Source organism: Panthera onca, chromosome C2, assembly GCF_046562875.1.
Source record: "Panthera onca isolate mPanOnc1 chromosome C2, mPanOnc1 haplotype 2, whole genome shotgun sequence".
Classification (NCBI taxonomy): Eukaryota; Metazoa; Chordata; class Mammalia; order Carnivora; family Felidae; genus Panthera; species Panthera onca.
The window spans coordinates 45,049,596-45,077,362 of NC_138347.1; the positions used below are offsets into that span (position 1 = coordinate 45,049,596).

Sequence of the window (27,767 nt, forward strand, 5' to 3'; positions counted from 1 at the left end):
GTATATTCATAAAAATTATTGATGAAAATATTATGCAGGACTGGACAGGGCATTTTGTTATGGTCACAGTTTTTAACCACAACAACAGACATTTTTAAGTCCTTTTTAATCAGTACCTTTTGAACTTGGCTATTCAGTTAGTAGTAATCAAATAATTGTCCTTTTAGTTTCACCAACATTTTTCCATCGTGCACAGTAGGACATTGCAGAAACTTGACAGATGCCTTGCAAACTGATCGATTTTGATGGCTGCATTTTCTAAAAAGGAAGGAAGTATGAAAGGTGGGAGGGAGAGAAGGAAAAGCAGAAGAGAGGAAGGAAAGAAGGAAGGAATTCATTTACATATGTAAGATTTGCTATTAGAGAATCCATAGGATTCTTTATATGCAGGAATTTTGCTTTGCATATATAATTCCCTTTACATGTTCAGTTTCTCCATGTGTGTCATGAACCAATTGCCAATAAAGAGTGAAAACAACAGATATATCCTCATGAAATTTATAGCCTAGCAAGAGATAGAGAAAAGTGAACAGGAAATTCCAATATTGTGAGATAAATGTGTTGATGTGATAAAATACAGAGTACTATGAAATAATAGAGGAAGTGCCAACCCCAGTTATACATTTATTCTTGGGAGAAGTAGCATCTATTGAAGACCTGAAGGTTGAGTAGGATTTATTTAGGCAAAAAGTGGAAAGGCAAAAGTTTTTTTTTTTTTTTTTTTTTTTTTTTAATTTATTTTTGGGACAGAGAGAGACAGAGCATGAATGGGGGAGGGGCAGAGAGAGAGGGAGACACAGAATCGGAAACAGGCTCCAGGCTCCGAGCCATCAGCCCAGAGCCTGACGCGGGGCTCGAACTCACGGACCGCGAGATCGTGACCTGGCTGAAGTCGGACGCTTAACCGACTGCGCCACCCAGGCGCCCCAAGGCAAAAGTTTTTTAGAAATAATCAGAAGTCCTTCAGAGAGAGAGCACAGTAGTGACTTAAAGAAAGGAAACATGGTTGAATATTCTAGCAGCATGTTTTTTGAGAGAGGGAAAAGCAGTGTAAGATGGAACTAAAGAATATCTAGGAGGAGTTGTAAAAATTTTTTTTAATTGAAGTATAATTAACATACATTATATTAGTTACAGGTGTACAACATATTGATTCAGCAATTATATATATTACTCAATGCTCATCAGGATAAGTGTAGTCACTATCTATCACCATACAACATTACAGTATTATTTATTATATTCTCATATGCTTTACTTTTTATCTGTGTGACTTATTTATTTTATAGCTGGAAGATTTTGCCCCTTAATCCCCTTTATGTCTCCCACCCATCATCCCACCCACTTCTCCTCTGACAACCAGGAGGTTGTATTAAAGAGTATGTATTCTGTATTTAAGACTCTTCTGTAATTAAGAGTCTAGGTTTGGGGCACCTGGGTGGCTCAGTCGGTTGAGCGTCCGACTTCAGCTCAGGTCACAATCTCACGGTCCGGTCCGTGAGTTCGAGCCCCGCGTCGGGCTCTGGGCTGATGGCTCAGAGCCTGGAGCCTGCTTCCGATTCTGTGTCTCCCTCTGTCTCTGCCCCTCCCCCGTTCATGCTCTGTCTTTGTCTCAAAAATGAATAAACGTTAAAAAAAAAAAATTATAAAAAAAAAAAAGAGTCTAGGTTTTTGTTTGTTTCTCCTTTTATTTGTTTTGTTTTTCAGATTCTGCATATAAGTGAAAAGTATTTCTCTTTTTCTGTCTGATTTATTTGCTTAGCATAATATCCTCTAAGTCCACCCATGCTGTCACAAATGGCAAGATCTTATTCTTTTTTATGGCTGAGTAATATTCCATATATGTGTGTGTCTTTTTTATCCATTCATCTGTCTATTAGTCCATCTATCATGGACACTTCTGCTGATTCTGTATCTTGGCTGTTGTAAATAATGCTGCAGTAAACACAGGTGTGCATGTATCTTTTTTGAACTAGTGTTTTCATTTTCTTTGGTAAATACCTAGTGAAGGAATTACTGGAAGTATGGTTATTTCATTCTGCAATTTTTTTATTCAAGTATAATTTACATAAAGTGTTGTGTTTTTTGTTTAATTTTTGTTTTTGTTTTATTTTTATGAAAGAGAGAGAGAGAGAGAGAGAGAGAGAGAGTATCTTAATCAGGCCCTACATTTAGCCTGAGACCCTGGGGTCATGACCTGAGCTGAATTCAACAGTCAGATATTTAACTGACTAAGCCATCCAGGTATCCCCACATACAGTATTATATTTGTTTCAGGTATACAGTATAATATATATTATGATATATATTTTAATGTATTTAATATATTTTTAATTTTCTGAGGAACCTCCATACTTTTTCCCCCAGTGGCTGTACTAACTTATATTTCGAGCATTGGTACACAAAGGCTCCTTGTCTTTTGCATCCTCACCAACACTTACTATTTCTTGTCTTTTTGATTCTAGCCATTCTGACAAGTATAAGGTGATATCTCATTGTGGTTTCGATTTGCATTTTTCTGATGATGAGTGATGTTGAGCATCATATCATGTGTCTGTTGGCCATCTGTATGTCTTCTTTGGAAAAATGTCTATGCCCATTTTTAATCAGATTATTTGTTGGGTTTTTTTGTTTTGTTTTGTTTCTTTGTTTTTTTTTTTTTTCTTTTGGTGTTGAGTTATATAAGGTTTTTATTTAATTTGATATTAACTGTTATGGGAAGTATCATTTGCAGATATCTTCTCCTATTCAGTAGGTTGCCTTTTTGTTTCATTGATGGTTTCCTTCACTGTGCAAAAGCTTTTCTGGTGTGGTCCCAGTAGTTTATTTTGCTTTTGCTTTCCCTTACCTAAAGAGACATTATCTAGAAAAATGTTGCTATGGCTGATGTCAAAGAAATTACTGCCTGTTTTCTTCTAGGAATTTTATGGTTTCACATTTCACATTTAGTTCTTTAATCTGTTCTGAGTTTATTTTTGTATATGGTGTGAGAATGTGGTCATGTTTCATTCCTTTGAATGTAGCTATCCAGATTTTCTAGCAACATTTATTGAAGAGACTGTCTTTTCCCCAGTGTGTATTCTTGCCTCTTTTGTTGTAGAGTAATTAACTATATAAGTATGGGTTTATTTCTGGGCTCGCTCTTGTTCCGCTGATCTATATGTCTATTTTTTTTTTGCCAGTACATAGTGTTTTGATTATTACAGCTTTGTAGTACATCTTGAAACCTGGGATTGTGTTTAGAAAGGCCTTGTGTATGTCACATTAAAGAACATGGACTTAATTGTAAGGGAGCGGCTTAATCCACTTTATATTTATGGAAGATCACTGTTGGCTGCAGACCTGGCTGTATCTTACTATGTACTATTCACTTTAAAACTTTTAGTAGGGGTGGGCGCCTGGGTGGCTTGGTCGGTTAAGCGGCCGACTTCTGCTCAGGTCATGATCTCACGGTCTGTGAGTTCGAGCCCCGCGTCGGGCTCTGTGCTGACAGCTCAGAGCCTGGAGCCTGTTTCAGATTCTGTGTCTCCCTCTCCCTCTGCTCTTCCCCTGTTCATGCTCTGTCTCTCTCTGTCTCAAAAATACATAAACGTTAAAAAAAAAAAATTAAAAAAAAACTTTTAGTAGGGGAGAATTTCCCAACTTTCTAAACCTGATCATATTCCCCTTGCATATGCTCTTTAACACTTTGCACATCACCTGCAGAGTGCATGTTATAATTATAATAGAATAATAATTTATGAGGTTAGATGTTCAATGTTACATTCTCCTCCTGAATCATAATCTCTAAGATAATAGAGGCCAAACTGTCTGGTATATTGCTGTATCACCAGCACCTGTCTCAGTACGTTTTATGTAGTAGGTATGCAATAAGTATGTTTTGAATGAGCGATCTATAGGAATCTAAGTACCATGAATAAGAAAGCCTTTAAGATTAACTAATAACTTAGCTAAAGAGAACTAAAACTCAATGATGATTTTAATCTCTTTTTTTTCTCATTCTTATCTCTGTAAGACAAACAGTCGTTGAGGACCTTTCTGTGCCAAGTATTGTGATAGAAAATAAGGAAGATGGGGTGCCTGCATGGCTCAGTCGGTTGAACATTTGTCTCTTGATTTCTGCTCAGGTCATGATCTCCCTGTTCATGAGTTTTAACCCCATGTTGGGCTCTGTGCTCACAGTGCAGAGCCTGCTTGGAATTCTGTCTCTCCCTCTCTCTGCTTCTTCCCCACTATGCACACATACTCTCTCTCAAAATAAATAAACAAACACTTCAAAAAAAGAAACTAAGGGAAATAAATGATAAGGTGTGTGAATAATAAATATTTAAAAAAAATAATGGCTACAATTCAAGAAAGGTGTATTGTAGAGGTACAATCAGCAATATTAAATAAACAGCTAAAAGTATAGATTTCTTCTCCTTATTACATCTTAAGAAAAAGCTTTATCTTTTATGGATCTTTCATATCCCTGAAGCTGCATATTAACTTTAAAATGTCTTTTATACCAAAATAGAAAGAATTGCCTGAGTAGAGCTTCTTTTAAAGTATAATTAGAGACTTGCTGTTAGTGATTTATCAACAAAGATAAAACACTAGTCTAAAAGATTAGGAGATATTGATGAATTGGAAATAGCTACCTTGTTGCTATTCTTAAAAATCTACTTAAGTTTTTTGATCAATGATAAGTGAGTGAGTATCTATTCAGGAAAATTTTAAATTATGTATAAATAAATAAAATCTTTCTGCTTTTAAGCCAGAAAAATCAATATTATTTTAAATACTGTTTGTAATTACATATTTCAAAAAGCCATTGTAATTACAAAAAAACAGCCACAAGTATACTCATAAAAGTACCTAATTCAAAAGGATCCATGTAGAATTTTGGCTTCCAAAGCAAATATTAAATTGAATATTTTCTGGTAAAATTAATTTCAGCTCTTTAAGTTATCATTTGTGATTTAAAAAGAATAGGAATTCCAGAGACCCCAACTCAGTGAAATTTATGCAGTGTGTGAAGAAACTACTTCATAATTTTTGGCAGAGTTAAATGGCAATATGGCCATTAAGTAGAGAAATTCCTAGTAAAGGATATAGGTATTAACCAGAAAGAAAAGCAAGTTGAGAGAATCTTGTTTGCCAGGGAAATAAGATGTATGGATATTCTAGAATAAAATTCTCTATTTTGATTCCCCCCACCCACACTCTTTTCGATATTGAAATAAAACTTAAAAGAATGTTGAAGAAGATTATCTAAATTCTTTTGTGAGATTTTGAGAGAATTGTGAGGTTAAAAAAAAATCAAATTTTAGTTGACTAAAATTGCATATACAGATTGGTGAAAAACAGTGTTAAGAAGCAAAACCTTTAGATAGGTAAGTCAATTAAATATTTTTTGTCTCTACTATTAAATATGGGTACTGTGGATTGAATATAAAAGTTTATAAAGTTATGGGAACATTGAGGCATCAATATTTGCACTGTGAAGAAATAAGATATGTCTCCTTGAAAGGAAAGTAAGGGAAAAGGAAGTTAAAATAAGCCATAGTAGCTACCAGTTAAACTTTAATGTAAGGAAAATGTCACATGTATTAAAATATGTATTTCTTTATATTGCTTTAAAATTGAGCATTCCTTTATTCATGTGTATTATTAATTATTTACATTTTAATGTTAATAAGCTGTTTTCTGTTAGTGTTACATAAAGTAATTTAGGCTAATCCAACATATCTATACTGGAGAAAACGATTGTTCCTTAATGGAAGCCATAGAATTACTGACTTAATGCATAAGCATGGTTAAATTGTTAATGGTTGGCTAGAATGAGAAGTGATTAAGGTAATAAATTCTACCTACTATGTACCTAATGCTTCACATATATTTTGAAATTCATTCTCACAAAAACTCTTTCATTAATTGATATTCTCATTTTGTAGCTAAGGAACCTAAAGCTTATAAAGTGTAAGAAAATTTCTTACATAATACAAGCACTTATTTTTCAGGGAGTCAAGATTTAAATAAAAATGTGTCTTATTCTAATCCATGTTCTTCTCTTTATACTGCAATAGCCCTCTCACATGATGTTGATAACAGTAGCAATTGCAGCAGCATTAGTAATAATATAGTGATAGCATATACTTATTGGGCTTACTGTGTGCCAGACACTGTCCCCAGCACAGTGGGGACAGTATTAATTTAATACATTAATTCCATTTAATTCAAAAAAGAACTCTGTGAAATATATGCTGTTTTGTCATATTTTTATTGGTGAGAAGAAGAAACCAGGAAATAGGAGAAACCACGATTGTATGGGTGTATGTAGGTTTGTGTGATTCTACAGATGCAGGTAGAAATGCAGGCTTTTAATAAATTAAAATGGTATAGTACTTTGTATTTCAATGTGGTTTTAAATAAATTTCATCCTTTTAATAGTTTATGATTTAAAAATGCTGATAATTGAGTCCTTGAAAAGGTTATAAAGTATTCAAGTCCTAAAGAAAGAGAATAGACCTATCCATATTTGTGGGTGGGTAAAAGACTGATGTGGGCGTATTTGAACTTCTTGGTCCCAGGGTAGCCTAAAAGGCATAATTAAATTTGATTTTTGGTTTAGGAGTTTGAGAACAGAACTGTAGGGAACCAGTTCATTCATATGAACTGGTAAAACAGTTACAGTTGCCTGTAAACAGATGTCTAACTGGAGAGAAAGAAGTGGTGATTTTGATTTCTGTAGAGGAGAAAGAAATAAAAGCATACTTGGTAATTCTCATAATGGTAAGTTCCGGGAGTAGTTGAAATCCTTTTGTAGGCTTTTCCTTATGTCATCTTTACCATTTGGTAGTAGTAGCATAGTAGTATTTTTGACATTACTTGGTAGGTTAATAAATATCCTTCTGTATTTACTGAAGTTCTGAGGGGGAAAAAATGTATGTCTTGAAGGGACCAAAGAAAAAACAATGAACTCCACTGTGGAATGGTAGAAAGTAAGTTTGGTCTAACATGGCAGAATGCTTAGAAGATGGTCCTTTTGATTAAAAGACTTATTACTACATGAGGAGACTATTATTATTATTATTATTATTATTATTATTAATATGAGTCTCCAGGATCAGGGGGTCAGTGAGTTCAAAATACTGGGCAATCAGAAAATATAAGAAGCTCCCCCAATCGCAAAGACTCAGTAACTTCATAAAATTTGCAAAATGAGAAATCAGTACATTTTTATTGATTAACTTGTGTAACTTCGTACTTAGTAATCTTCAAAAGTATGGAAGATTTAGTATTTGCGAATATCTACAGTGCCATTAATGTTTTCAATTTTATAATTACAGATAAAAAAAATTTTCCAGTGGAATTTCTTTGATTCTTCTATATGGTATCTTTCAAATTTTTTTGCCATTGACAGTATAATTTTTATATTGCAACCCCATATTTTAGAAAGTTATGAAAATAATACTTATTGTTACTATTTTCTATTTTGCTTTTTCTAGTGTTTCCCCCTCCTCCTCCTGCTTTTCCTCCTTTTCCTCCTCCTCCTCCTCCTCCTTCTCCCCTCATCTCCATTTCCCCTTCCTGTTTTTCTCTCATCTTGGTAGTCGTGACCCACTATCATTACATACTTTTTAAATGTTTATTTTTTGAGAGAGAGAGAGAGAGAGAGAGAGAGCGAGCACGCACAAGCCAGGGAGGGGCAGGGAGAGAGAGAGAGACAGAATCCAAAGCAGGCTCTAGGCTTCTAGCTGTCAGCACAGAGACCGACATGGGGCTTGAACTCACAAACTCTGAGATCATGACCTGAGCCAAAGTCGGACACTTAACCGGCTGAGCCACCCAGGCACCTCATGACCCACTATTATTTTGATGACCCAGTCATGATCGAGATTTGCAGTGCATTGAGATTGGAGCACAAAAAAGATTATGAGTTGTAGATAATTATTATTAAATTTGCATATATGCTAGAGGTTAAAACAGGTTTGAAGGGAAAAACAACTAATGGTATACTGTTCCAACTGGGCAAAATTATGTTTTAAATTTACATATTAAATATTTATAGCCTTATGTTATTAAAATATGAAAAAGTAAAAAAAAATATGAAAAAGTATCCTTTTAAACCCTTACCTTTAAGATTTCAAAAGTTGTGCTGTGATAAGCTAAGTTGCATAATAATGGATAGTCAGTATATAAAGGCATTGCCTGATGGCTAAAATTTCTTTGCCCATTCAGTGATGGAAGGCAAAATACAAGACAGCAAAGAGATATGAGTAGGAAATACATTAAAAATTATGTATGGTAAGGGTTTATAAAACATTGGGACCTTACTTTTTAAGGCTTTTTGAAATTGTGTTTTACCAGTATTTTAAATAATTCATGGTTGGCTTTCATGTTTTTTAGTAAAAATAAATAGACATTTCACATTGTAAACATGGATTGAAGTGTGTATAAAAACATAAAGGAAGATATTACCCTAATTTAAAAAAAATAGATGTTAGATGCTTGGTGTCTATTTATAGACTCTAGAAATAGGATAGTCAAAACATGTTTTAGGCTTTTAAACGAATTTTGAAACAGTGTTTTGTACAAGTTCCGATTAAGAAGGTTAATATTTGGGGAGCCTGGGTGGCTCAGTCGGTTGAACCTCCGACTTTGGCTCAGGTCATGATCTCACGGTGTGTGAGTTTGAGCCCCGTGTTGGGCTCTGTGCTGACAGCTAAGAGCCTGGAGCCTTCTTCGGATTCTGTGTCTTCCTCTCTCTCTGACCCTCCCCTGCTCTCTCATGTTCTCATGTTCTGCTCTCTCGGTCTCAAAAATAAATAAACATTAAAAAAGATTTTAAAAAAAAAGGTTAATGTTTGAGTTTATAAAGCAGATGACCAGAATCCTACTATGAGTTGCCAGTTCTACCCTACTAGGAAGCAATATTTATGACTGTAAAACTCCTAAATTATTTATTATTTCTATGACTAAGATTATGACACTTTATGCAGTCTGTAATGGGGAAGGTAGAAAGCTAGTTAACTACTTTGAAACCTTAAAAAAATTGAATATTTTATAGAGTTAACCATAAGTTGTCTTGATTTTATGAAATGGTGCATTCAGAATTATTTAGCATTTTTAAAAGTAGTTTAATTCAATATATTATGCAGTCTTTATTTGAAATACATAGCAATTTAGTAATACTTCTTGTTTTTTTTAAATGTTTAGATTCTCGCTTATATATGAGGGATGACCAAAAAAAATTGAGTGATCTGAAAGCATAGTATATTACTTTTGATTCATTATTTTATTTCACATTCTTATATACTTAAGTGTCTGACTAATAAATAAATTTCTAGTGGGGAAAGGAGTTTCTTTAGTTATAATACTACATAATGAATTTAATGTGTTTTTGAACTAATTTTTTAAATAAATCAAATACATAAACAAGGAAATATTACTTTAATAAAATATGTCACAGTTTCTTAATATAAACTGGGAAATTTTATAGTGAACATAAAATGAAATCTAGGTTATTCCTTTTCATTCTACTACTTTATTCATAAATAAAATATGGGCAACAATTGAATATGGCCATTTTTTATAACTATGTATTTGAAAAAATGTCTATTCTTTACAGGGTTTAAGGATATGTTATATATATTTTGCATTAATATCAAGAGTAAATAATTAGATAATCCATTACTACTACTCTGCAAACCAGAGGAAATACGAAGTATCATGAATATCAAAGTTAGAGAATCTTTTTGGGAATGACAAAAGCTCATAAATTCAGGTTTGAGATTAAGGATTAAATTTACATGTCTATATATAAAATACATTAAAAAAAGAAGTTTTAGGAAGAATTCAATTAAAGTTTGTGGCAGGATAATAGATTCCATAGAAATTCATAAAAGTACATTAATATTATCTACAAAGGAATGTTATGTTGTCTCTTGCTTAAAAATGACTCATTTAGGCACTTCATTTAATTTGGCTTTAGGGAATTTTTTATGTTTATGTCTATTTCAGTAAGAGAAACTATCTTTTTTCAGGCTACTGAGGCAGGGATTTTAATTGACTTTAATAACTTTTAGGTATTGGATACTATTTAAAGTCTCACAGATGTAAAAGCCTATGCCTTTGGCCAAAGTAGAAATGTGTGTCCATCTCTAATAATACTTTTCTTAATATTTCTTTACTTGACAAATCACTTTGCTGCAAGCTCTTTGTGTTAATAATAAGTACACTGTGGATTTTTTTTTTCTTTTTTTCCATTCTGTGTTGTGTAAGTGTTACACTACTTTATAGAAGAAGAAAAGGAGTGCATACAAATCATAGTATGTCTCTGAGTGTAAATCTGTAATTTGTAAAGCTCTCCTTTGGTAATTACCCACTTATTTGATATAAATACTCATTAAAAGAATAAATTTTTAACCAGTTGCATATGTAAAAGCTAAAAACATAAAGCTTCCTGGAAACAAAAACAACAGGAGAATACATGACCTAAAAGTAGGCAAAGATTTCTTAAAGACTACTCAAAATCCTTACATTACAAATTAAGTTAAGGAGACAAGGGAAAGGCAACAGAAGTTGATTTTATCTTTTGCTTCTCATTATAACAAATGGTTGGTGGAAGAAAATAATAAAAATAAAATTGCCAAAATAGTTTTGTGTTATGTAAGTTTTCTTATCAGTGACATACTTTCCTGTAACAAAAGATGTTTAAACTTAAACTTTAAATTAATGCCAAATTAATTGGTGGAAAAAGGGATTAAGTGATGGAAAAGCACACAGGATTTAAGGGTGTAATTTTCATCTACCTATCATAAATTAGAAAGATCCCCTTTCATTACAGTGTAAAGTACAGGACATATTAAACAAAATGAAAACATGCCTTCATTTATTCATTTATTCAATTCACAGTATATTTAGTGAACGTTTATGTAGTGCCAAAGACTTGCTCTTCAGGAGTTTTTAAGAGCTAGTGTCAAATTTCTCTTGGCCAATTAAGTTGTATTTACAATGACAAACAAACCAGCTAACATTTCCACTTAGATAAGCTATCTTTGTATTAATATATAGATGTTTCTTTTGCAATTTGATTATTTCAGAAGCCTTTGAAGAAGACTTCTTATAGGATTTTCTTTATAATTGTGTGGGTATATGTATGTCTATACTATATTATATTTTTTAGGATGTACATATATGTATGTGTATATTTGTGTCTTTCTGGGAAGACATCCCTTTATTTTATTTTATTTTTTATTGAGAGAGAGAGTGCAAGCAGGGGAGGGCAGAGGAAAAGGGAGAGAGAAAATCTTAAGCAGGCGTCACCAGTGCGGAGCCTGATGTGGGGCTCAATCTCACAATCATGAGATCGTAAGCTGAAATCACAAGTTGGATGCTTAACCAACTGAACCACTCAGGTACCACAAGACCTCCATTTTTAAAAATAATAATAAGTGCGCCTGGGTGGCTCAGTTGGTTGAGCGTCCAACTTCAGCTCAGGTCATGATCTCACAACTTGTGAGTTTGAGCCCTGCATCGGGCTCTGTGCTGACAGCTCAGAGCCTGGAGCCTGCTTCGGATTCTGTCTCCCTCTCTCTCTGACCCTCCCCTGCTTGCACTCTGTCTCTCTCTCCCTCAAAATAAATAAACATAAAATTTTTTTTTCAATAGACCCGTAAAATGACTTCAACTTAAATAGAATTTCTTGTTCTCTATAGTGGAAACCTAAATAATTAAAACTTATGTTGTGGAATAAAAATAATTTGTTTCAGTTTTGAGTAGAATTTGAAATACTAATTTATGTAAGCTTCAAGAAAAAGAAAATTTTATATAATGCAAGATTTTATGGATTATAAAAGAGCATTAAATTTAGCCATCTTTTGTCTGGAATTCTTTAAGGCTATTATCTATATAAGAAAAAAAAGTTAATTCTAATACATATATCCAGATTATGTTTTACTTTAAGACTGAGAATTATACATATAACTTTATCTATAAAAATAGGAAAATATGCATTGTAAAAACTCACTGGTGATAATGTTACAGGTGATTGCAAGTTTCTTCATGATTAGCATACAATGAGAACATTACTTTGTAAAAGTTATTAAAATCATCTGATAATTGAAAATTGGTAAGCACTTATTTTTCTTTTCCAGATCAAACATATATAGAGGAAAATATTAACTATATAAATCATCTTACATGTTTGCTTTTTGTATTATTATGATTTTTTCCAAGTACATATATGTTTGGTTAAATTTTTTAAACTTCAAAAATATCCAGAAAAATCAAATGTATCATTTCTAAAATCATATATTTTTATGATTGTTTTTCTCCTAATGTAAAATATTTAGGATTATAAATATTTTTGGCTAATATTGGCAATGGTGAATCTCTCAATGCTTTCATCAGTCTCCTCAATTAGAATAGCTAACAAATACTAAATAAATTAATTTCTAGAGATGATTTTGAAATTTATTGAAAAGTCATGACGCTAATGTACTGTGTATATTTGTGATAACATTGAAATCAAGTTAATGGAGCTTCTGTTGGTCAAGATTATGAAAATTTAAGCATGAAAAAGAATAATGACTGAAGTTGATTGAAACATATTAAGTATATTAAAATCCATTGGTCTACTTTGATGTGAAAGAGAGAGAAAACAGAAAAAAAAACTATTATTTGATAAATATTATACCAAATCCTGGGGTGCCTGTGTGGCTCAGTTAGTTGAGCATCCGGCTTCAGCTCAGGTCATGGTCTCACGGTTTGTGAGTTTGAGCCCTGTGTCGGGCTCTGTGCTGACAGCTCGGAGCCTGAAGCCTGCTTCGGATTCTGTCTCCTTCTCTCTGCCCCTCCCCACTTGTGCTCTGTCTCTCTGTCTCTCAAAAGATAAATAAATGTAAAAAATTTAAAAAAATATACCAAATCCTTACTCTGAAAATTTGTAATTAAAGAAAGGTATTAAACATTTATGCTTATTTTTGTAACAACTCTATTTCTGGGTAACCAAATAGTCTCAGTTCATGAGGTACAGGTTTTCATTACAGAAAAATGCCTTCTACTAAATAAAGAAGGAATGGTAGTATTAGAAAAATCACCATTTAACAAAACTTAGTGGAATAATTAATTCAGCACATACTGTCAAAGGATATTAAACTCATAGGTAAAATATTTGCGGTAGCAAATTGATTGGATTTAAAAAGTAGAATCATAATCAAATGCAAGATGTACACCTCTATTGAAAATGTCAGTAAATTTGAGAATAGACTGTGTATGTAGATAACATTAAAGAATTGGTGTTAATTTTATTGAATATGATAATAGTATGATGGTTATGAAGGAAAATATTTTTAGAAGAGTCTAGCTAAAGTATTTACAATGTTATGTATAAATTAAAAATGATAAAAAATGATATTTGGAAATAAATCTAAGTGATGTACCTCCTCCAACTTTTTATCCTCCTGAATATATTTTGGGCAATGTTTTTTTTAATATTTTAAAAACCATTATAGAGTGTAGGTTAATTATCTACCCATCTTTTTCATTTTATTACTTCATCAAAAGCCTATAAAAAGAAAACCTTTATCCTAGTATTTAACATATTTCACATTACTTAAACCACATGAATTAGAAATTCATAATGAATTTGATATAATGAAGAAAATGATGAATGTCTAATAGGATTAATCTGCTGAATTTAAAAGGAAATTAAATTGCCTTAGTATATCTCCCTCTACTAATGATATATTTAATTAATGGATTTCCAAGTTTCAAAAGTTGCAGACCTTCCTTTGTTATTTATATATTACTAAATTTCTTTAAAGTTATTTACAAAAATGTTAGTTTAAATATTTGCATACTTTCAAAATTCACACTTTGCCATAGACAGATCTAGTAAATAGTAAATAGTATAGTTTCTTAGGATTCCACTAGCTCTACTTTGGTTTTTAAATTTCCCTAATTAAAATTAGTATGTTATAACGTAATTCACTTGCAATTCTACAGTTTCATTAGCACCTTGCATTAAGAGGGAAAACAAGAAAGATTAGGGATCAAGAAGACAGACATTTTGGGAGCACAAGTACGTTTAGGACATGGTAGTTTTTTTGGAAGAGAAGAATTTAGTATGAAATTATAGGGATACAGATTTTATGACTATTTTTTAATTTTTTTTAAGTTTATTTATTTTGAGAAAAAGAGTTTGAGTGGGGGAGGGGCACAGAAAGGAGAGACAGAGACAGAGAGACAGAGAAACAGAGAGAGACAGAGAATCCTAAGCAGGCTCCATGCTGTCACCACAGAGCCCAACATGGGGCTTGATTTCATGAACTGCGAGATCATGTTCTGAACTGAAACCAAGAGTCAGACGCTTAACTGACTGAGACACCCAGTTACCCCCAGAGTTTGACTATAAATTGAAATTGGAGGAAAGTTAAATATGTAAAACAACTAATTGTGGATTGATGAGTCAGACAAGGGAGAGTGTATACATACTTGTTTCTATTTGGGGGTATTATAAACAATACTGTGATGATCATCTTGTCATACAACACGAAATGACCAGATACCAGTTGTTATTATTTATAGGAAATGGCTTTATTACTGTAGTGTTTTGTGGCAAATTTTTTATAACAATTATGAAGTAGGCTCTGAAGTAGTAATTTAATGTGGAGAACCAACAAGTTTAAGATTTCTTACACCAAAAATCATATTAGTTGGTGTGTCTGGGTGGCTCACTCCATTAAGCGTCCAACTCTTTATTTCAGCTCATGTCATGCTCTCATGGTTTGTGGGATCGAGTCCCACATTGGGCTTTGTGCTGGCAGTGTAGAGCCTGCTTGGGATTCTCTCTTTCCCTCTCCCTGCCCCTCCTTCCCCCAAAATAAATAAACATCTAAAAAATGATATTACTTGCTAATATTTTTACAAATATCTAAATATTAAGGTGTTTTCCTTTCCCATACATCCCACTTCAACACACACACACACACACACACACACACACACACACACGTATAAAACAAATTTTATCTTGTAGTTTGGTTTCCTTGAAGCAGCAGAATTTATGCAAGTGATTTTTTTCAAGGAAACAACTTTTGCAAAATAAGGGTTTAGAGCCAATACTTGAACTTCATAAGGATCAACAATAATTTAAAATGCTTTCCTCAGTAAGCCTTAAAAATACATTTTAGGTACGTCCAAATGATCTGCAAATTGTAAGGCTTTTGATACCAATAAGTGCTAGAATTAAGTTGTACAAAGGCAGAGATTTTTATGTGTTTTGCTCATAACTATACCAAATGCCCAAAAATTACTTGGTGTATAATGAGCATGAAATTAATCATTATACTTCCATTAGCACCATATGAGTCTACTTTACCAAAGCTAGTAATTTTTTCTTTTTTTGGTGTGAAACCTTGAAGTAAGATTTCTTGAAATAATGCTAATATGGATTTCCACATTTGAAAATGGTTCCCATATATTCACTATGCTCACCCTCATCATTTTATAAACTTGTCAGTGATGCAGCCAACATTTTACTTGGTCAGTGTTTTGGAACTCAACATATATAATGTTGGGCTTTATTTTATAAACCAATTTAATAGACTAAAGATTTTGATCTATAATAATTCTTGCTAATTGGTCATTGGAATTAATCATTGGTATTTCATTTTTGTAAATCATCTGAATATGACTTTTCTTAGCTTTCAGAACTTCTCCATGGTCCTTACTTTTTTAGATGTTCTCCATGTGTGTCTTTGAACTTCAGAACTTTCATACAATTTTAATGAACATTAGCTAAATATTTCATTCTATGACAGATTCCATATCTTCATCCAACTCTGCCATATCAAGAAAAAAATTATCTCTACCCAATTCTGAAAGAAGAGTAGCATAATGCGAACGATGATATTTTAAAAGTTTATTTATAAAATGCACAAAAAAAAAAACAGAAGCCACCTCATTAACATCACTTGGTCAATTATAATATTTAACTTTTTAAGAAGTACTTTCAGGTTGTAATTTCTAATTGAGTGCCCTAACTTTTAAATAACTTAATTCTGTAATATTTTCTAGAAGTTTTAATTGAAGTATAACTGACATGCAGTTTTATTTTAGTTTCAGGTATACAACATCATGATATATTTTTATACATTACCAAATGTAAGTCTAGTTACCATCCATAACCATACAAAGTTACTACAATATTATTAACTATATTCCCTATGCTGTATATTATATCCTCATGATTTATTTTATAACTGGAAGTTTGTACTTCTTCATTCTATTTACCTATTCTGCCCACTTCTCAACACATTCCCACTCTGGTACCAGTAGTTTGTTTCCTATATCTATGAGTCTGTTTCTGGTTTTTGTTGTTGTTGTTTTTGTTTTGTTTTTTAGATTCCACATATAAGTGAGCTCATATGATAGTTGTCTTTCTGTATCTGATTTATATCACTTAGCATTATGCTCTCTAGATCCATCCATGTTTTTGCAAATGGCAAGATTTCATTCCTTTTATGGCTGAGTAATATTCCATTGTACATATATATCACATCTTCTTTGTTCATTTACCATTAATGGACACTTAGTGAAGAATGCTGCAATGAACATAGGGGTGCATGTATCTCTTCAAATTAGTACTTTCGCTTTTTTTTGGATAAATACCCGGAAGTGGAATTGCTAGATCATATGGTAGTTCTATTTTTAATTTTTGGAGGAACCTCCATACTGTTTTCCATAGTGACTGCACTATGTGTGGTATATAAGAGTTCCCTTTTCTCCACATTATTGCCATCAGTTGTTATTTCTTGTCTTTTTGATGATAGTCAATTTGACAGGTATGAGGTGATATCTCACTGTGGTTTTGATTTGCATTTCTCAGATAATTAGTGATGTTGAGCATCTTTTCATGTGCCTATTGACCATCTGCATGTCTTCTTTGGAAAAATATTTAAGTCCTTTGCCCCCATTTTTTAGTCAGCTTGCTTGCTTATTTATTTATTTATTTATTTGTCTATTTATTTATTTATTTATTTTTGGTATTGAGTTTTTTAAGTTCTTTATATTTGGATTTTAACTTCTAATTGGATGTAAGATTTGCAGATATCCTCTCGCATTCTTTAGCTTGCCTTTTCATTTTGTTGATGGTTTCTTTTGGTGTGCAAAAGCTTTTTAGTTTGATATAATCCCATTTGTTTATTTTAGCTTTTGTTATCCTTGCCTGAGGAGACTGTTCCAAAAAAATATTGCTAGGGCTGATGTCAAAGAACTTACTGCCTACGTTTTCTTCAAAGACTTTTATGGTTTTATTATCTTACGTTCAAGTCCTTAATCCGTTTTGTATATTTTCCACAATTTAATGTTCTTGTTAATTCAGCAACAAACTACTATTCCAACAACTTTAGTACTTTTGTAACCATTTACAAAATGATTTATGTATTAGTTTTTAGTTTGTTTTCCTAGCAAACAACTGATGTCTATAATTAAAATCTCCCAAGATCCTAATTAAAAAAGAACCAATAGTTTTTATTTATCCTGCTTGGAATTTGCTGAGCTTCCTGAACCTGTGGGTTTCTTTATGATGGAACTTGGAAAAAATTTTGTCGTAATGTTTTTGAATGTTTCTGCCCCAATCTCTCTCTCCTCTCTGAGATCCTAAAAGGTGGATGCAGGGTATCTTCATATTGGCTCTCAGGTTATTGAGGTTGTATTCCCTTTTCTGTTTTTCAGTCTTTTCCCTCTGTATGCTTTAGTGTGGATTATTTCTATTAACCCATGTTTCACTGATTCTTTTTCTATTTTGTCCAATATGTTTTTAATTTAAACTAATGGATTTTTTTTAAATTTCTGATACCGCATTGTTCAATTCCAGAATTTCTGCTTAGCTGCTGTCTTGTCTATTTGTTTCAATTGACAGATTTTTTCTTGATACTGATTCACATTTTCTTGTTTTTCCATGTTTAGTAAGTTTTATTATATACTGAACATTGTGAATGATGTATTTTAAAGACTGGATATTGAAATTTTCTTCTGAAAACCTTTGACTAGTCTTCTAGCAGGCAATTTAAATTACTTGTAGATTACCTTGATTTTTTTTGGAGGCTTGGTTTTAGGCTTTGTTAGGGCTATTCAGTCTATTAATTGTTTTGCACTTAGTTGTAGAAACAATCCCTTAGTCTGCAGACAAGGACAGCTGGAGTATTTACAAAGTCTGAATTTGTTGAGACTTAACTGTGAATTCACCTCCCTTGGGGTACTCAACTGCTAAAATCTCTGCTAAGCTCTTTCAAGGCTTTCAGTTTTTTTCCTCTGGGCTGCTTTTAGCCTTGCTTAGAAAAAGAGCAGTTTGAGTGATGTGTATGTGCAGCTTTTGGACCCCACCTTTTTTGGCTGTCCACAGTCACACCCCCAGCCCTCATTTCCAGCTGCTCTGAAAGTCAAAAGTCCAACTTCTGATTCCTCCATAGAGATTCAGTAAAACAGCTTTCTAATTGAGCTCTTTCTATTCCCTTCCAGTCGCCCCCCTGTATTAAGAGACTGTGGGCCCTCACTATGAGGGTGTCTGAAATCTGACACAGCACCAGTGTCACCAGCACTTTTCTTTCAAAAATCTCATTCATCTCCTTTAGATTCTGCCTCCCTTAAGTCTCTTCCAGTTTTTCCCCAGAGTTTATTCTTACTATTAGTAGAAGACAATTTATCAGAAGCTAGCCTACCTATATCAAAGGCTGAAGACATGCCCTTGTAATTTTTTTAATAGTCTTTCTAAATAACTAATATAGTAACATTTAAAACCGTGGACTTGTGAAATTTTATTTATCCTTTAAGATTTGTGACTCTTATGAGGCTATATTTTTGAGGTGTTCCCCTCCCCCCCACTTGGCCATCCTGTCATAACTTCATGTTACTTTTACCTTCTGCCAAAAGTATATGTAGATATTCTTTTTTTTTAATTTTTTTAATGTTTATTTTTGAGAGAGAGAGAGAGACAGAGCACGAGCGCAAGCGGGGGAGGGGCAGAGAAAGGGAGACACAGAATTCTAAGCAGGCTCCAGGCTCTGAGGTGTCAGCACAGAGCCCTACATGGGGCTCAAATCCACTAGCTGTGAAATCATGACTTGAGCTGAAGTCAGACGCTTAACCAACTGAGCCACCCAGGCACCCAATATTCTTTATTTTTAAAGTTTATTTGAGAGAGAGAGAGAGAGAGAGAGAGCGAGCGAGCATGCTTAACCAACTGAGCCACCCAGACATCCCTATACATAGATATTCTTATATATCTCTCTTTAATTTCTTCTTTTCTGGGAAGTTATGGGTATCTTTAATACCATTCTGTACAAGCAAACAAAACTCAATCTTAGAACATTTTTTTCCCTTTATTTTAGGCTAGAAAAGCAGTTCACCAGGAGTGCACTGGAGTTACCATTCTAGGATGGTTATATTTAGAGTAGAAAATTCCAGGGTTCCAAGGATATTGCTGCACCCTATCAGCAGTATCATAAGGGGAACAAAAGGTGGGATAGGTTAATGACCTTTCATACCCTGGACTTAAGGACTATTTTTACCTGAAAGCATGTCAAAACCAGCAAGCACTTTTATAATCTCTTATCCCTACCCATTACTAAACTCAATATGTCCATTGAGTTAGATTTGGAAATGTGCTGAGGGAATCCCAGTATTTTCAATGGCAGCTCAACAGAAAACTTTGCCATTTTTTTACCATAAGTCTCTCCCATTGCCACATATTATATTTTTCAGTGTAGGCCACTGTTATCTAAAGTGTACACTGGGGAGAAATGTCCCATGATGTATTTCATCAAAAATAGAGGCATATCGGGGCACCTGGGTGGCTCAGTCGATTAAGCATGCAACTTCAGCTAAGGTCATGATCTCAGGGTTCATGAGTTCAAGCCCTGTGTTGGGCTCTGTGATTACAGCTCAGAGCCTGAAGCCTGCTTCGGATTCTGTGTCTCCCTCTCTTTCTGCCCCACCCCTGCTTGCACTCTGTCTCTCAAAAATGAATAAGTGTTAAAAATTTCGAAAAAAAAAGGAATAGCATACCCTTCCTAAGTTAAAATAGCATTTTAAAGACTGAAATATTTTTAATTATAAAAATAAATAATCCAACACAAACATGCAGACAACACTTAAATCTGATTCTCAGGTTTCCCAAAATTTGTTTCACTGAGGAATTCTTTTTTGTTATTATAGTTCTCTCATTTCTTCCTGATGCTGTGCAAAATTATTTTGCATGTCTTCAATAAATTCAGATTGGTGTTAGTCCCTCCATGTAACCTTACCAGTTGTTTTCTATTCATTCTTTATTGCTCTCTAAGCTAATTAGATACTCACTGGGAACTTTAAAACCCTTTATTTAATAACTGAATAATTGTATTAATCTTTATTTATGCTATAATGAAGTTTATAATTAAGGATGTTCATGAGCTGCTACCATTCTTCTGCTTACTCATCTTAATACTTGAGGATCTATATACTTAGAAAATTTCACTTTCTTTCCTTTAAACTGAAGTACATACTCAATCTTTTATAAGACATTGCCTTAAATTGCCTAAAACAATTTGATATTTAAAATTTTGCTAATATCAACTAGTACATATGTGTGGCATGTCTATTTAATTATGTGGTGTAATAATCTTCCAGGAAGAAAAAAGAATTTGCCATTTATGAACCCTGTATTTCATTACTAAATCATGGAAAATGAAGTTTTTACTAGTTTCACCTCTATAATATGCCTGGTTTATCTGTCATAACTTTGAACATGTTTCTCTTAGACTGTGCTTTTGTTCAGACCAAACTTTTCCCTGGTTCAGTTTTTTTTTTCTTTTTCTTTCATAGTTCGCTCTTTTCAGTTTTGAATTCTTCTTGCTTATGCAAAGTGCCAACCTATTAGCCAGGAATTTGTGAAAATCAAACTAATTTTATTATTGTTGTATGTTTTAACTTTGGCACCTTCAAATTTAAAAGACATATTTAAATTGAATACTTAATGAACACTTGGGAACTCTGCGAACTCTTATTTTTGTAGATATCTTGGAAAGATTTTATTTGCTTATGTTATAGCTGATCTTAAAGACAACACAGCTTCTATTTTGTAGGTTTTTGTCACAGCAAGTTGCCTCTGAACATACCTTCAATTCTGCAGGTTTTCTTATTGTTCATAATCAGGTGTTCTGATTACATATGATTTTCCTTAAGTCTTTGCAATATTGTATTGCTGAACACCTTCACCTTAGAAGTTTCTGTTGTTAAATCATCGGTTCCCCATCCGGTATTTTCTGTTCATTCTGAGTAAGTTAAATAGAGCTTCTCTATCAAAATGTGAAATATATTTCCCTGTTTTAATGAGTTCTTTTCCCACAGGGAGAAATAAATTTGCAAACATTTAAGCCACAAAGACGGATGTTTATAAATCGACTCTTGTGATTTTTAACTTAAATTTAAGTCACAGGACAGTATTAATTTCTCCCAGATTTTCCTTCCTTGAATCAAGCTTTGGTCTTCATTTTTGTTTTTAGAGTTTATTCTTAAAGGTTAATTCTAATTTTATTCTGTCATTATTATTAAAGAAATTATATTAACACATTTGAGTTTTATTATCTTAATTGTAAACTATCATTTGTTTTTTAGAGTCAATTTTTTCAGCATACCTTATTATTTTTGAAATGTGTTTTGAAATAACCAAATACAGAATCCTAGAATAATCCAACAAAATATATCAATATCAAGCAGAAATAGACATTTCTACTGATTTTGTGTTTCATTAAGCAAACTACATATTGTATAACTGTAATTTCACTATATGTATAACTATGTCACAGTCATATGGTAAGTGGATATAAGAATATTTGTAGAAATTAATTTATAGTATTCATATTAATTTACATTGTTTTCAAGTATTAGTGAATTTTAGATAAAGTTATAAATTTAGAGTACACAAGTGGGAAGGCAAATGACATTGAAATAAGTATTAACAAATTTAAGTACCATAAAACAAATAATTCAAATGTCTTTTTCCTAAAGGACCATCAATCCTAAATATGAAAACATCAGCTAGAAAATGTTTGTTTTGAGAGAGAGAGAGAGAGAGAGAGGGAGAGAGAAAATTCCAAGCAGGCTCTGCACTGTCAGCACAGAGCCTGACATAGGGCTCAGTCTCATAAACCATGAGATCGTGCTCTGAGCCAAAATCAAGAGTCCGATGTGTAACTGACTATGCCACCCAGGTGCTCCCCACAAAAATCCTTTATTTTTATTTATTCATTATTATAAAGTTTTTTTATATATTTTGAGAAAGAGAGTGAGAGAAAGGGGGAGAGAGAGAGAGAGAGAGAGACTGTGTACAAGTGGGGGAGGGGAAGAGAGAGAGAGAATCCTAAGCAGGCTCTGTACTGTCAGTACTGAGCCCAGTGTGGGGCTCAAACCCATGAACCTCGAGATCATGACCTGAGCCAAAGTCAGAGGCTTAACCGACTAAGCCACCCAGGTGCCTCCCAAAAAATCCTTTAAATATGATCATTTTAGATATTGTATTGGTTTCTAGCATTACAAAAGTATTCTCCATTACTTCTTTTTTCTGTATACTAGCACTATAAAAAATGGTGATACTGTTTACAATTTATATCCACTTTCAATTATACTACAGAAATTCAAATTTATTGGCTCTCTAGTGTCCATCCAAGCCTTGTAAAGTTTAATCCAGTAACATTGAGTATTTAGATTAATAGTTACTGTTTTAGCAACCTCTCTTTTTTAAAAATTTATTACTATGTTCGTTTTCACTAAACCAGAAGATAATACCCACATTACCAACGTTTTTATGGATTTTAGAAAACAACTATAACTAAATCATCCAATAGTTTTACTACATGCCAGGTAGTTAATACTGGGGAAGAATCAAATCAAAATATATTTTTCATGTTGTAACTAATTATGCTGATCATTTCAACAAACTAAAGATGATATATATATTTGCCAACATATAATCTTATCTTTTTCATTCAATTCATTAGAAATGTAATTAGTGATACTTTCATTTTCGGTAAACACAAATCTATAACTATTTCATATATATGTGACATATGTATGTAAAATTATTATTACACATGGAAATAATTCTTATTTATCATCATTAAACAATGCATTTCATTTTTTCTGGACTGTATAGGGCCATATACTATTTAAATATTTTTGAAAATGTAGCTTATAAAGATAAGCTTATCTAAGCATATCAAAAGTTTTATATTGTCCTAAAGCATCATATTTCATTTTTTATAAAGGATACCACCCTAAATACTTCAGTTTTTCTTAGAAATCATTTTTATGTGTGTGTAGTTCTAAGGATGTTTCTGATCTGACTCACACAAGCATAATTTCAAATATAGCCTGATTTGAATTAATACAATGTAATTATATTTTTCTTGAGGATATTGTTAATTTTACATGAGAGGACTCATTAGTGAAAATGAATACGTGTGTCATACCATATAACACCTTCACCATGCAAAGTTGCTAAAACAGTATGGAAAAAACCTCATAAGGAAAATTTGATATAGCTTTCCTATGCTTTTCCAGACCTATTTCCAACACTGCTAAAAGGGGGGAAAATTCGAGAAGGCACTGAAGAGACCACCTCACCAGACCCTGATGTTACTTCTCCTCTGGATGTACATGCTGCAGCTCCATAGGAGCCAGGTTGGAAAAGTTTCTAGGAAAACAACATATTCCTTAATAACATATATTTTTAAGTAGAAAGATTTTTTTTTTCCTATTTGGCAGTTTGTCTTTTTAGGCCCCAGAGTTGAGTACATGAAAAAGTCTATACTTTTAGTTTGAACTTAACATTTGTTTCTTCATTTTTTAAAAATGAAGTGGAAAACATCTGGCTTCTCAAAAATATTTTTGAAATGTAATGGTTTTAAAGTATGCAAAATTAGCTAATTAAAAAAATCATGGTTCTGTTTTATACATACTATAAAAATATAAAGCTGTTTCTAATCCATTATACTAGAGTTTAATGTTAAATTATTATAAAAATGATATCAACTTTTTCAAGCACTTCTGTATATACTACATAAATGGCAGTAGATAATTTCTATAATGCTCTTTTTTCTAATACCTCGAGCTCAGTATATATTATCGCTCTTAATTCTAAGTGAAACTTTAAACGTAACTAAATATTCATATAATGTTGTTAATTCTCTATATCTGGGTGGACTCTGGAGATACAGGTCAGTGAGTTAGCAAAATGAACATAAAAGGGCATTTTTTTTATAAGACTAATCTCAGAACCTAAATTTCAGATTTTGTATATTTTGAAATATAATGAACCTCTACTCAGGTTATTGAAATGCAATTGCAATAAAGAGAAATGATACATTTCACACCTGTAAAGATAATTCCTACTTTTGTGCACTTATTTCAGAATTAAACTGTCAGTGGTATAACCTATAGCTTTTCTTAGATCTTTTATTAAAAAATTAACCTCATTTATTATGTTCCCATAGTTAAATTATGTTTTTCATTCTTTATTAATATATTTTTTGATTATTGCTAGGTGATTATATCTTTAAAAAGGCTTGAATGTGGGGTGTGTGTGTGTGTGTGTGTGTGTGTATGTGTGATAGTAATTCCATGAATAGAAGTTGCATATTGTAATTGTAACTGACGTATTTTTTTAAAAACAGTCAATTGCTTCTTGGCCTTTTGGCTAAATCATGTGTAGTATTTGTTCTTATTAGCTTAGTATCTGATATGTCCTCTATTTAAAGATAATATATTAAATAGATTTTTGGAGGAGGGAGGGGGCATAGTAGCTTGCTCCATCCATTCCTGTGCGTTGATCTGTTATTGCAGTACTTCCAGGAATGGTGCACCTCTACACATACACACACACACACACACCACATTCAAGCCTTTTTAAAGATATAATCACCTAGCAATAATCAAAAAATATATTAATAAAGAATAAAAAACATAATTTAACTATGGGAACATAATAAATGAGGTTAATTTTTAAATAAAAGATCTAAGAAAAGCAATAGGTTATACCACTGGCAGTTTAATTCTGAAATAAGTGCACAAAAGTAGGAATTATCTTTGCATGTGTGTAAGGTAATATTACAGTGGTATATGTCTACATGTCAACTAAATCCCAGCGTGTTACTTCTAAAGTTTGAGATATCTTTCTAATTGTTTATAATTGTCTTGCCAACTTTTTCACAGAAAAATATACAATAACCTATACTTGGTTTAAAGCCTTCCTCTCATTTGCCTTGTATTACGATTATTATTTCAGGGGATTTTGTTTTGTTACTCTTGTTCTTCTTTCCCTAGTATTCAGTTATAAACTCCTTGATAGAAGTGATCATATGTCAATGTATCATTATGTTTCTGTCTCCTGTGAAGTGAGATAAATTGATTATAAAATATTAATTACATAGCAAGTTTGTTGATAGAACTAAATGTACAAATTCAAACGTTAAAAAAAATACTTGGCCTAAAAACATGCTTTATATATAAAATAGGCTATTGATTCCTAATACGTTGTGTTTATTAATTTCAGAATCATTTATGGGTTCACCTGCCTGGAAACTGTAAAGCAACTTTGGCATATGTGGCTACTGTCTTTTCTTAATGGTCTAACAGACTGCTATTTTGGATAGACTAGAATGGTGGTCCAAATCATATTTTTAAAAATTCTAACTTTTTCATGTTGCGTTGAATAAACATTCAGTGAAAGTGAACTGTTTAGTATCAGCCTACATAAAATAAGTAATTAATAAAAATAACCCTAAAGGAAGGAAAAACATAAACCCTAAAGTAAGGAATAACGTAGGGTTATTTTATTTTATTTATTTTATTTTATTTAAATATTTTTATTTAGTTTTGAGAGAGAAAGAGAAACAGAGCACTAGTGACGGAGGGGCAGAGAGGGAGAGGAAGACAGAATCTGTAGGAGGCTCCAGGCTATGAGCTGTCAGCACAGAGCTGGATGCGGGGCTCAAACCCCCAAACCATGAGATCATGACCTGAGCCAAAGTCGGATGCTTAACCGACTGAGCCTCTCAGGTGCCCTGGGTTATTTTTTATAATGAGAGCATCATTGACAAATTTAGCTGCTCTAACTTCTTTATAGTATGGATTAGCAAAACTGAAAAGAGGCAGCAATTGTTAAGAGAAAAATGGACCAAGGAACAAAATTTTCTAACAGGTTGAGATAGAGAAAAAAATAACTTAACTAATCTTATTAATCAATAAATAATTTTAATTGAAGTGCCAAACATATTTTTTCCAGTCAAGAAGAAACGGTCATAAGTAGATCATATTTAGGAGTTTATAGTGACAGGTGAAGTTTAGCAATAGCTCTCTGCATAACTGCTCTCAATGAATGAAGCAAGTCTCTGGAGAGGCTGTAAGAAAGGATTATAGTCCTTTAGAAATAGTCTGGGGACTAAGAGATAATTTAGTTTAAACCTGTCATTTTGTCTCACAGTACAGACCATATTTATATCTGTATGTGAGTATACATACAGGTGTGTGTATATATTTATATATGTACACATACATATATATGTATGCACATAATCATATTAAAAATTGTAGATGATAGGTGAGCTAGAAATCTTTATTTTCCTGGGGAATAAACTATAAAAATTAACTATTAACATAAAGGAGATAACAAAGAAAGTGAATTTAAGATTTGGGAAATTATCATTGAAATATAAGCAAGGTGAATTATGCAATTCATGATATGTATTCTTTAATATTAGTAGTATTAATCTAATGCATCATCAATTGTAATTGTATTATATATGTGTCCATATAAATATACTGCCATATGTTCATCCCCTTCAGCTACTATACACTTCTCTAAAAAATCCTTGAACAATTATCTATATATTATCTCATTACTTCTCCATGAAAGAGCTATCTGTATTCCCCATCTTTTCTCACAAAACCATTCCAGTCTGATTTTTGTCCAACTGTTCTGCCAAAAAATCTCATCTTAAGATCACCTATAATGCTCACATTGTCAAATTTGGCAGCCTTTGTCTTACATGAGCTATCAACAGCATTAATCATATATAATAGTTACCTCTTTTTGAAACAATTGTATCAGTTGGTTTTCATAACATCACTCTATTTTGTTTCTTTTCTTATGTTTTCTATTTCCTTGGTTGATTTCTCCTCCAAGGATCAGTAACTTGACTCTTATATTGCCATTTAGTCTTCATGTGGTTTTATTGAGCCTTAAGATTTTATATTAACTAAATCCTGAATTTATATTCCAGCCTAGATTTCTCCTCTGAACTCAGACTTGTGCATCCAGAATTGTACCTGCTCAGCTTGGATGTGTGTCAGGCATCTTATATAACTTATGCAAATCTGAACTCCTTATTATCACCTCTTCCTGTTCCTTCCACAGTAATCGCTGTTTCATAAAAGGGAGATCCAGCATTCGAGTAACTCTAAACAAAAACTTGGAGTTATATTTGACTTAACATTTACCTCAAACTTTACAGTGGGTTCAACGGCAAATTTCTGTGGCTTTCCTTATAAATATGTACAGAAGTTTTTCTTTTAAAATAAAATTTTAATTTTATTTATTTATTTTGAAGTTTTATTTAAATTCCAGTTAGTTAACATACAATGTAATATTATTTTCATGTGTACAATATAGTGATTCAAAGCTTCCATACAATACCTAGTGCTCATCACAACAAGTACACTCCTTAATCCCCATCACCTATTTA

General features: G+C 32.5%; 1 protein-coding gene and 1 non-coding gene across 7 annotated transcripts in view; both read left to right on the forward strand.

Annotated features, from left to right (window-relative positions):
• EPHA6 (EPH receptor A6) overlaps positions 1 to 27,767 on the forward strand; it is an 865,677-nt gene that overhangs the window by 103,050 nt on the left and 734,860 nt on the right. For 2 of the 6 annotated variants that reach the window (XM_060640203.3, XM_060640204.3), the window contains exon 3: positions 23,587 to 23,706. The exons of the other annotated variants lie outside the window; for them this stretch is intronic. In XM_060640203.3, the coding sequence (XP_060496186.3) occupies positions 23,659 to 23,706 (48 nt within the window). In that variant the 5' untranslated portion in view covers positions 23,587 to 23,658. The remainder of the gene's footprint in view (positions 1 to 23,586; positions 23,707 to 27,767) is intronic. 6 annotated transcript variants of the gene reach the window in all.
• LOC132684504 (U2 spliceosomal RNA) lies at positions 24,702 to 24,892 on the forward strand. Its single transcript, XR_009612713.1, has one exon. It is a non-coding gene; the product is annotated as a U2 spliceosomal RNA (small nuclear RNA).